The 12,602-nt window shown below is 35.6% G+C and overlaps 1 protein-coding gene across 11 annotated transcripts in view; it reads right to left on the bottom strand.

Annotated features, from left to right (window-relative positions):
• Nucleotides 1–12,602, bottom strand: part of Csnk1g1 (casein kinase 1 gamma 1) — a 153,885-nt gene that overhangs the window by 99,901 nt on the left and 41,382 nt on the right. For 6 of the 11 annotated variants that reach the window (XM_078048904.1, XM_040274161.2, XM_021727398.3 and 3 more), the window contains one exon: nt 3,574–3,976. In XM_078048904.1, coding sequence (XP_077905030.1) covers nt 3,574–3,754 — 181 coding nt within the window. In that variant the 5' untranslated portion in view covers nt 3,755–3,976. Of the gene's footprint in view, nt 1–3,573; nt 3,977–5,813; nt 5,899–8,065; nt 8,098–8,250; nt 8,418–12,602 lie in introns of those variants that run through there. The other 5 variants (XM_078048901.1, XM_078048899.1, XM_078048903.1 and 2 more) reach the window with 5 other exon arrangements.

Raw genomic sequence — 12,602 nt, 5'->3', positions numbered from 1 at the left:
TCACATCCTATGACCTAACCATGTATAACCAGATGCTGTTCTGACAATACGCTGGGTACTTTCCTAACACCTAATGCTTGTGCATCCTGCAGTAGGAGAGAGCCCTTCTTCCTTGTGCCCAGCAGCAGAAACACTGTCCTATTATCAAATGAAACCTCCTTTCTGAATCATACATTAACCTTTTCTCGCAATGTTCCCCAACTCCCTAGTACTAGGAATGTCCTGAATCAAGGAGAGCTCTACCATGGAGCACACTCCCATCACTTTTTATTTTTTAGGATCAAGCTAAGTAGCTGAGGCTGGCCTTGAATCTGCAATCCTACTGGCCCAGCTCTTAAGTCACCAGGATTACAGATATGCAGCACCACACCTGGCCCAATGTAGTTTTTATACAATCTATTATAATACTTCTTACATTGTATTGCAATTTGTTTGATATATTTTCGCTCTCTACCACTAGACTGTGTATTCTTAGTGACAGAGATTACATCTCATATTATTTGTACCCTTCCCAAAGTCTAGTTTTAGTAAATATTAAAAACAAAACAAAACAAAAAACTGTTAATGATAGGGGGAAACAGATTTGCAGAGAACTAAAATATACTACACATTTTTTTTATTGTTGTTCTGTGTCTGGAAGCCATGGGTATACCTAAAACACTAAGGTCACCTACCTACCACCACTGATAAATATATGGAACACAAAGAAGACTGTTTTAATCTTTTCCCTCTTATCTATCTAACTAGGATTCATCCCACAAATAACAGTAAACAATACAGAGAGAAGTCCTGCCCACCAAAGGCTTATATTCAAGTGGGAAGAGGCCATTAAAAGGTAAACAATAAGGGGCTGGGGTTGTGGCTCATTCGAGACCCTGGGTTAGATCCTTAGTACCACATAAAAATAAATAACTAAATAAAGGCATTGTGTCCAACTACAACTAAAAAGTAAAATATTTTTTTAAAGGGTAAACAATAAGTAAGATCACAAATACTGATCAATGTGTTGAATTTAAAAAAGCAGTCTGATGGAATTAAGGGTGCTTAGAGGAGACACATGCCACTTTAAATGGGAATAGGGAGGGGCTGGGGATGTGGCTCAAGCGGTAGCGGCCCAGGTTCGATCCTCAGCACCACATACAAACAAAGATGTTGTGTCCGCTGAGAACTAAAAAATAAATATTAAAAATTCTCTCTCTCTCCTCTATCTTTAAAAAAGAAAATAAATAAATAAATGGGAATAGGGAAGAAGTCACAGGTTTCCTCGAGAAGGTAATTTTAGGAAAATAATTATCCAGGCAGAGGCAACTGAAGAGAAATACAATTGGCTGCTTGAGAGTAGAGACAATGTGTCTAGAAAAAGAAATAAGTGAGCTGGGCACAGTAGCACATGCCTGTAATCCCAGCAACTTGGCTGAAGCAGGAGGAATGTAAGTTCAAAGTCAGCTTTGGCAATGTAGCACGGGCCCTAAGAAAGTGAGACCCTGTCACAAAATAAAAAATAAAAAGGACTGGGTATGTGGCTTAGTGTTTGAGCACCCCTGGGTTCAATCCTGAGTACAAAAAAAAACCAAAAAAAACAAAAAAAAAAAACCCAAAAAACCAGGAAATGAATTTGGAGAAGTAGGGCCTTTGTAGTTGGAACCATGGTGGAAGCCTCAAGACACCTACTTGGGTTTGGCATTTTCTAGTTTACTAGTTCTATTGTCTGCACAATCATCTACATTCTCATAGCAGGATAAGAGAATAATGGAATGGGGTTCACAGCCCACTCTATTGTTAAGCAGATGCCAAAACGATCCTCAAAGTACCTCTCCTGGTTTCTGCTGATTAGAAATACTGCTAGATATAATGTTGTAAAATTATGGCCTCAGGGCTAATGAAAACATGATAAGCACAAAAAATAAAACCACTTTAAAAGAAATACAAACTTCTATTAACTATAAGACAGGTCACAGAGAATGACATCAAAAGTATCCTAGATTCATTATAGGAAATAAATACTCTGCTACTTTCAAAATACATATGATTTATAAATATATCCTTTTAACTGAATGAATTTTTCCATTCCCATGTAAACTTGTAATACAAATCTAGATCTCAATGATTAAATAAACTCCCAGTTTCACCTAGCCAAGGTTTTTCTTCACTTTTACAAAAATTAAAAATTATGAGAATTGTACAAATTGATATGCTTTAGAAACTCTCAGCAGTAATTTTGTGAATGTTTATGCCATTATCTATTTAATGCAAGTATTACTGAGATGGTAAAACAAAGTCAATCCATTACATAAATGAATATTTGTGAAACTAGTTGCTAAAGCAACAGAGTAGTTGCTAGGAAGTCAACCAGTGTGAAATTACACATCTTACTCCTATTCTCAGTAGCATCTGCTTGGCTTGCTCACTCGAACATGAACAATCCTCTAAATATAAAGACCCTTTCATTATCCTTGTAAGATCTTAAAATTCCAGGATGCAAGCCTTCTACCAGCAAAAATAAATGCATTCTCGGTATCACTACACTCAATACCTATATCCAATGATCTCCGGCTAGTGTAGTAATGTTTCCCTAAGGCTCTCTAAGGCAGATCAGAGGTAAAATTTTTTTCCCCCATATTTTGCAAGATCATCAAAAGCAGCAGAGGCATCAAACAATAATCATCTCATGTTCCCTCTCTCCCTTTCCTCCAAGGGCCAAAGTTTCTTAAGATGAGTCTTCATAATAACCCATGGCCCCAACAGCTATGAAGCAAAAGAAAACATTTTAGTCTAAAAAGGGAAATGTTTACATTCTGCAAGCTGATCCCATTCATAAGGTCTTTATCTTCTCTTCTCCACTCATATAGATCATTAAAATGTATATAAATACCCTAAAATGTATATAAATACCTCCACTCATATAGCTCATTAAAATGTATATAAATACCCTATATACCTTTTAATCAATCCCATCTTTAAACTGGTTGTTGTCATTATTATTTCACCCACAGATTCACACTTGGTTGGAAAATAAAATTCCATGATTTCTCCCTGGAGTTCTATCTCAATCTTAATGTTTGGAACTCCGAGAAACTGTTTAAAGGAAAACTTCTCTATACAGGATATATAGTCTTGCAGACTAAGTCTGGGTATTACTAAGGAAGGATTTACTCTTCTTTTGTCAGGGTAGAGGTTTGAATTAAAGCAAGGACTTACAACCTTCTTAAAGTGTGATTCAAGAAACAACAGTATCTGCATTACATGGGAATTTGTTAGAAATGCAGAATTTAGGGCTCTACCCCAAACCTACTAATCAGAATCTGGATTTTATTGATAATTTGGGTGCTTATATACCTATATCATAAAGTCTCAGAATTGGTGAAAAACTTTAAAGCCTATCACACATAGACCTTGAACAATAAAATTATGACTCATAAACTATAGTCCCCTTCACAAATCCTTTATTTCTTATACCAACAGGTCCTACTTAAGAGAAACTTCCCATAAAACTATAAACTGCTTGTCTTGAAACACATCAAGCTTATTATAGCAATTGTTGTTAGTGGAAGCCACTGACAACCGATTTCTTACCTAATCTGAGCTCTCCGAAGTTCCCACACCCTATCTTCTTGCCAACCCTGAAGTTGGGTCCTACCATAAGAACCCCAGAGGATGTCGAAGAGCCAGATGGTCGAGAGCAGTGTGCACTCCTTTGTGCCATGGGTTTAGTTGTCCGTTGTCTTTCATCCTTTTCCCTACTAGGATGGTCCATGATCCTACAGGACAAAGTCTCTGTATAACGAGTAGCCTCAGTGTGTATACCTCTCTTCAATACAAAAGTACGTCCAAATAAACCGTAGTCAGAGAAATATAAGAAGTTCTTTTGGCACCATATTTATGTTTCTAATGTATCTCCAGGAGATGAAAAACCATTGATTAGTTCCTGTAGGACATGTAGTCTGTAGGTCTCAAGCATAGGAGGACATTTTGTAACCTAGGTAAAAATCAAGAAAACATGCAGTTAAAAATTAAATTTTGAAACAAATTGAGAAAGACACCACTAATTAGAATGGATCATATCCAAAGATGAACAGTGGATAGCTTCCTGAAATAGGTTTTGGTTTCATATCCTCCAACAGTTTAACCATCTGGATTAGTTATTCATGTGTTAACATAAGCTCAGTGGGCTGCAAACTATGGAAACTAAGGGAACACACAAGCCTTTACCACAAAACAGTTTCTTCTAGTAATGTACCTATGACCACTATTCCCAAAAATATTCGTTGGTTTCCTCATCACAGGCTAACAGAAAGATCTATTGAGATTAGAGTCAAGTTAAATACAACGTGGACAATTTAATTACACATTCTCTTCTTTTTAATTTATCTAGAATTTAACCAGAAATGAGGTTACTCACTGCCTCTCTTCCCCATTCCATCATTTATCAAGCACTGGCAGCAATTAGGCAATCGGAAGGAATTCCTCAAACCCTATTAGTACTAAGTAGCCATAGACTAGAGCTTTGAAAAGCTCAACTTTTGGTCTAGCTTTTGATGTGGATTTAGCATGCAATGACAAGACTTTCTAAAGGACATCCATTATAGAAACTCAAAGAGAAAATAAAGCCAAAAAACTAAAAAATCTTAAACATAAATAACATTTGTCTCTACCAGAATTCCTCAGTTTCCCAATTCAGGACTGAATTTATCACAAAAGGTTACAATGAGATCATTTTGATGCTATATTTGATAATCCAAGTGAATATCTGTAATATTATGTTTTGGTTTTTGTCCATGGTTTCTGGTTCATTACTCCTATAACCCTTGTTATTTTCTAAGCAATCAAAATAATGTTGGGGTGCTTTAGACCTCAGAGGAAGGCCTTAGAAAACAAAATGTAACCTTCCTTTTGCCCTCCTTCCACCTGCTACTTTTTCTCCCCAAGGCAAGCCATAAAAACTAGAGTTTCTTTTCCCCAAGGCAAGTTACGTTGTGAGCTCTTAGAACTTCCCACGACCAATCTTCTCACCAATCCTGAAGCTGGGTCCTACCATAATTACCCCAGAGCATATCTCTTCTCCAATGCAAGTTCCCTAGCCCCTACTGTGGAGCTGCTGACCATAAAGAAATTCTCTGACCAACCTGTTTCACAGAAGATCATAATATGTCCATTTCAAAAAGCTGGGAGGGAAGAATGCTGCACAGAGGCAAAACAATCTGAACAGACTGGCTTACTAGATTTCCCCACTGTCAATTATTAACATAAAATCATACCCTTTTGTCCAGTAACATTTCTGAACCCTCATCCACGCTTCAACCATGCCTACACAATGAAGTCTTCACAAAAAAGAAAAAGGACAGAACTTGGATAGCTTCTGGATAGCTTTTAACATAACTGTAGAGAGGGAGATTCCTTAAATGGTGTTGTACCACCTACAGAGAGCAGGAAAATCCTGTACCACTTGGCCCATACCTCACCTTATATATCTCTTCATCGTATTCTTTGTAATATCATTTATAATAAACCAATATATGCATTTCCCTGAGTTCTGTGAGTCACTTAATAGAATGAACCCAAGGAAGCGGTTGTAGAAAGAAGCCCTATTGATAGCCAGTCACTCAGAAACAGAGGTAAAACAACTCAGGGCTTAGGAATGACATTTGATGTGTGGGAGAAGGGGTTCATCTTGGCAACTGTTTCCTCATTCTGTGGGATCTGATGCTATCTCCTGACTATGTCAGAACTGAACTGAATTAGGACATGGACAACCAGATAGTGTCCACTGCTGTAGAAATACTTGCTTGCTTGCTGGTTGGAAGAAATCCCCATACCTTTAGGGGTCACAGAAGTCTTCTATGTTGATTATTGAGGTGTGAGAGTAGAAGAAAATCAGTTCTGTTTTCCCAACTCAATACCCTTAAGAAAAAAATACTTTTTGTCACATGTTAAATCCATGTTTATGTTTCACTTTCAAAACCATTCTCCTAGCTGGGCATGGTAGCACATGCCCATAATCCCAGTGGTTCCTGAGGCTAAGGCAGGAGGATTGCCAGCCTTAGAAATTAGCAAGGCCCTAAGCATCATAGCAAGATCCTTTCTCTAAATAAAAAAAATAAAAAAGGGCTGAGGATGTAGCATGTAGCTCAGTGTTTACGCGACCCTGGTTTCAATCCCTGATACTGGGAAAAAAAAAAAAAAAGAATGGAAAAAAAATTCTCCCCCAAACTTTAAGAGAACTGAACAATTACTTGGTTATCATTACTAGTACATAACACAGCAAAAATATCTAGACTGTAAGCTTTCTGAGGACACTAGAGATAGGATATAATCACAGGTACAAAGCTAAGAGCTGACTGTTCAAGTAGGTACATAATCCAAAAATGTAATATTTTTGCTTCATTATAATAGTTAAAATTACTGCTTACTCATCTCTTTTTATTGAGATGAGATTAGCAATTACTAGATTTCCTATATGAACAATATAAAGAATCACAAGTTTGAGGCTGGTCTGCTTCAACTCCCTACCCACCACACACACACAGTAGCTGGGATTACCTGCACCACTATGCCTGGCTTAAAGTTCTACTTCTTTATCACCACCCACTGCTCAAAATGATTTTCTGGTTCCCAATCATAAGCTCTGTAGCTTGTTACTCGATGCTCCTGAATATCAACCACCTCAATCCTCTTTTTAAATAGCTACAACATAGGGGTGATGATGTAGCTCAGTGGTAGAGCACTTGTCTAGTATGCATAAGACCCTGGGTTTAATCCCCAATACCACAAGAAACAAAAACAAAAACTACAATATAAATACAAAGAATACATGCCTTATATATACCTAGAATGGCCTCTTAACTCTTCCATTTGCATTTAAGGCTTGACTCAAGTTTAACTCCTGGGTTAAACCTTTTATAACCAATTTGTCATTTGCACTTGAAACACCACTGTCTCTATCAGTCATTTGTCATCCACCATGTACCAGATTATAATTATGCATATCCTAATATCTAATTTGATTATAAGCTTTTAAGCTTAGGGATCCTGTAATTTCTCCTTTAGTTTCTTACATATATAATTAAGGTAGTACTTAATAAATATTAAGTTTAATACTTATGATGGATTTGTTCAAGTATTTGAAAACAGATTTCAGTGACATAATCAAATGTGTACACAACAGAGAACTAGAATTCATCTAGTAAGAAGCTAATATTAATTCACTTAAATTCAGTGTTAAGATGTTAGGATTTCCATTTCACAAGAATATTATATAGTTTATTTACAGTACTAGTTGGTAACATGTAAAAAAAAAGCTTAAGAAGGAGGTTAAACAATATTGAAAGTAAAATTAAATTATACTATAACATTAACAAATGATTTCTAAGAACAGCAAAAAACAAACTACGTTTATTTCTTACATTATTATCTATCTCATATTATTTGTAGTCCTTTTTATTCCTCTAAAAAAAGTAGAGGAAAGGGGGCTGGGGATGTGGCTCAAGCGGTAGTGCACTGGCCTGGCATGCATGCAGCCCAGGTTCAATCCTTAGCACCACATAGAAACAAAGATGTTGTGCTGCCGAAAACTAAAAAAAAAAATAATAATAAATATTTTTTTAAAAAGTAGAGGAAAGAAATTATATACAGGTAGTAAGTATGTGTTTATTTTTCTAATGAATAACCATTTGACAATAACTTGTAACTTATTTATTAAACATGTTACACACTGTGATGAATCAATATTTGAATTTTTATAGTCAGAGCAGCAAGTTCCTAAAGAAACCTCAATTCTAGTGGTTCCTATTAATTTAGGTATAACTAAATGAGAAGATGAGATATTTTTTAAAAGTATGAAACTCCACATATTTTTTGAAATCAAAAGTTATATCTTACTGGTTTGGTGATGTTTGCCTATTCAACACAAAGAAATGATAAATGTGCTAAGCACGGTGACTCACACCTATAATCCCAGCTATTTGGGAAGCAGAAGCAGAGGCATTTTAGCCTCAGCAATTCAGTGAAAACTTGTCTCAAAACATAAAAAGGGCTGGGGGGTGGGGTGAGTGGTATAGTGCTTGCCTACCATGCACAAGGTCCTGGATGCAATTCCTTATACTGCAAAAAAAAAAAAAAAACAGAAAAAAGAAAAGGATATAAATTAGATATCTCACCAAAAGGTAAACAGATGGGAAATAAGTATATGAAAAGATATTCAATACATGTCACTAGCAAACTGCAAATTAAAACAAGTGAGATACTATTACACACCTATCAGAATGGTGAAAATCCAAAATATTGTGACAACACCAAATGCTTAAAGGAGAATACAGGGCTGGGGATGTGGCTCAAGCGGTAGCGCGCTCGCCTGGCATACGTGCGGCCCGGGTTCGATCCTCAGCACCACATACCAACAAAGATGTTGTGTCCGCCGAGAACTAAAAAATAAAAAAAAAAAAAAATTCTCTCTCTCTCTCTCTCCTCTCTACTCTCTCTTTAAAAAAAAAAAAAAGGAGAATACAGAGTAACAGGAACTTTCATTCATTATTGGTGGGAATGCAAAATGGTACAATCAATTTGGAAGGAATTTTAATGATCTTATAAAATTAAACACAATTTTTACAGATGATCCAGTAATCATACTCCTTGGAGTTTACCCAAATGAACTGAAAATTGATGACCCACAAAAACCTGCACATAAATGCTTACAGCAGTGTTACTTATAATTGTCAAAAAACCCTCAAAATCAAGGATACTTTTAATAGGTCAATGGATAAACAGACTGTGGTAAAGCCATGCAACAGAATATTATTCAACAATTAAAAAAAAAAAAAGCAAAATCACGAAAAGACATGGAAGAAAGTTAAATGTTATGGCAAAGTGTAAGAAGCCAATCTAAAAAGGCTAAATACTATATAACTCTATGACATTCTGCAAAAGGCAAAACTACAGCGACAGTAAAAAGATGATTGGTTGCCTGGTGAAAAGAGGGGACAGGGGGAGGCCAAGATGAATGGTTGGAGCACAGGAGATTTTCCAGTCAGTGTAACTATTCTATATTAATATTGGCTCATCAACTGTAAAAAAAAAAATACCACACCAATGGGATATTTTAATAGGGAAAAATAAAGTGGGGGGAGAGAGAAAGAGAGTAAGAATATGGAAATTCTGAACTTTACATATAATTTTTCTGTAAACCTGAAATTGTTCTTACAAACTAAAAATAAGTCTATTAATTAATATAGCAATAATTTCATCTAAAAACAGCACCAAGAAACTAAAACTACTTAGGAATCTATTTATATAATACATATAGGATTGGGAATGAAGCTCAGGGATAGGGTGCTTGCCTAGCATATGTTAGACCCTGAGTTTAATCCCTTGCACTGCAAAAATGAAAAAAAAAAAATATAAAAACATTTGTGCTCAAAATTATAAACTACCATTGAGAGAAATTAAAAATCTATGTATGGGAGCTGGGGATGTGGCTCAAGTGGTAGTGCGCTCGCCTGGGTTCAATGTGTGCGGCCCGGGTTCGATCCTCAACACCACATACAAACAAAGATGTTGTGTCCGCCAAAAACTAAAAACATTAAAATTTTTTTAAATAAATAAATAAATAAAAATCTATGTAACTGGAGAGACTGAAAGGTGTGTTCAGGGATTAGAAGTTGTGATGTCAATTTTCCTTAAAGACAAATTTAATGCAACTCATATCAAAATCAATAACATGGTTACAGGGATTAAAACACTGATTAAAAAGTATATATGGAAACTGCAAAATAAGTCTATTTTGTTATAACAGCTAGAAAACTAACACTTGTCGCAACTGCTATAATAATCTTTACACACATGTGTATAATTTTATATGCATATAACATACGTATACAATTTTTAATATGTATACATATACGATATAAAAAAAAGAACATATGGAAAAGCAAAGGACACAGAAATAGCCAAAACAATCTTAAAACACACAGAAAAGGAAAAATTCTGTATGATTCCACTTATATGAAATACTTAGAGTAGTCAAAATCATGAAAACATAAAATGGAAAGATGGTTGCCAGGGACTGAGGAAAACTGGAAATCAGGAGTTTTATAGATATACAGTATCAGTTTTATAAAATGAAAAAATTCTAAAGCAATATAACATTGCTTTTGCATGCCATTGTGAATATGATTAACCTTATGGGTCTGTACACTTAACAATGGTTACCAGGGTAAATTTTATGTTATGTGTTTTCCTACTCCAATTAAGAAAAAAATCAGAATACAAAGTTGGAAGAATCTACTAATTTCAGAACATATTTTAAAGCTGCAATCATTAATACATACCTGTTATTCCAATTATACAAAGCTCAAGAACAGGAAAAATTAACCTATGGTGAAAGAAACCAGAAGTATTTGCTCATAGAAAGGTGGGTGTTTAATGGAACAGAACACTAGTCTAATGAATATCAACAGGTATATGCATTTATCAAAACTCACCAAAATGCTGGGCATAGTGGCACACACCTGTAATCCCAGTGGCTCAGGAGGCTGAAGCAGGAGGATTGCAAGTTCAAAGTCAGCCTCATCGACTTAGCAAGACCCACTAAATAAAAAATAAATAAGGGCTGGGGACATGGCTAAGTGCACCTGGTTCAATTACAACCCACAAACTCACTAAAGTATTTTTTTTAAGATCTATCTGATGAAAAAAAATCTGTATAACATACTTCAATCTGTGTAACATACTTCCACAAATAAAAATACATAGGTCCACTGTAGGGAGGGATGGGGAGAAGGGCAGTATTGTATATCTGATCCTGAAAAGGGTGAGGAGGGCTGGGGATGTGGCTCAAGTGGTAGTGCACTCGCCTAGCATGTGTGAGGCAGTGGGTTCAATTCTCAGCACCACATAAAAATGAAATAAAGACATTGTGTCCACCTAAAACTAAAAAATAAATATTAAAAAGAAGAAAAGGGTGAAGAAGGCAGCACATGTGGTCAGAGCTCAAGCATGGAAAGTACAATCCAGCATGCTATATTGGCACATGCACAAGGTGATGGCATCCATGTGAAAGAAGAAGTCTGGAACAGAGTATTGGAACCCAAATAGAGTAAGAAGAGTAGCAATGAGAGAGTAGTTATATACAGGCAGAGTGACTAAATAGGTAACATATTGAGGACAATTATGGTCAAATTTCTCAGTATAAAAGAATTTTAAAAATGGAAAAGGAAATAACCTAGAATGAAATGTGGTGCTGGATGTGCATCAGAAGTATCAAAGTAAACTCATTACGTTTTATACACACACAACAGACAAATATAGCAATAAAATAATTACTATCTCCCTAGCTAGGTGTAGTGGCGCATGCCTGTAATCCCAGTGGTTCAGGAGGTGGAGGCAGAAGGATCGCGAGTTCAAAGTCAGCCTCAGCAATTTAGCCAGGCACTAAGCAACTCAGTGAGACCCTCCATCTCTAATAAAATACAAAACAGGGCTAGGGATGTGGCTTAGTGTTTGAGTGCCCTGAGTTCAGTACCCAGTACCCAAAAAAAAAAAAAAAATCTCTATCCACTAACAGGACCTGAGGGGAGCAATACCCAATAGCAATGAACATATCTGACAAACACCATTCTCAAGTAAAAGGACCCAGGAATCCTTGGAGAAATGCTAAGTTTAGAGTTGAGGAAGCTAACAGAGTATAACATGAGCCTAAAACATGAAAATAAAGAAACAGTCAATGAATGATAGTAATATGTCAAAAGAATACATATGCAATCTTGTAGGGAGGGCTCCTACTGAACAAATGTGAATATCAAAATAAATGATACATAAGATTATAACCTACCCAATAAAGGAGTAAATCAAAAATTTATAAGATATAGTTGAATAAATTACAAGTTTGATTAGTAATGTGATATTTACTTAAGACTTGAATTAACTTTTCCTAAAATATTTAGCATAATTTTTAGTGGATCCTTTTTTTATATATAATATTGGGGCAACTGGCAATATTTTTTAAAGGGAGTCTGAGGATTGAATATACAGTGGTTATTTAGGTTTTGGTTATTTAGGAAATACATGCTAAAATGCTGGGGCTTATGGGATATTTTGTTAGGGGAGAAAATGTTCTTTGTACTGTATTTGACAAAAATGCATTGAAAACATTGTCTACTTAATCTGTAATATTTATTTTTAATGTATTTTTCTTTATAATGTTCATCTTTGGCAGTCACTGGATCCTTCCCCTGAAAAAGTAAATTAAAATAAAATTAATGGCTTTAGGTTTATGTCTTCAGTTCTCTTACTTTTTCAGTAAAAAGAACTAATCTCATTCCCATAATTAGTCACCAGCTGTTTTCAGACTACCTGCACATTTTACAAATAAGTAAAAAAGTTGGGTTAAAATATGATGACACTTTATTTTCCCTCTAGTTCTATCATTCGTTTACTCTCATTTTATTTGTTTTGTGATTTCATCAACTTAGGAGGGTTCTCACTCTCTAGCAGCCTCTTCCAGTCTTTTTACTTTACTCTGCTTAGATACCACAATCTATAATTTCTATCACTATTCGGCCAAAGCCTCCATCGTGTGTGAATCTTACTACTGATTATATATGCTGCTGAGT

This window comes from Ictidomys tridecemlineatus, chromosome 5 (genome assembly GCF_052094955.1).
Source record: "Ictidomys tridecemlineatus isolate mIctTri1 chromosome 5, mIctTri1.hap1, whole genome shotgun sequence".
Lineage (NCBI taxonomy): Eukaryota > Metazoa > Chordata > Mammalia > Rodentia > Sciuridae > Ictidomys > Ictidomys tridecemlineatus.
The sequence above is the reverse complement of the archived record's forward strand: the minus strand, read 5'-3'. Positions and strand labels throughout refer to the sequence as shown.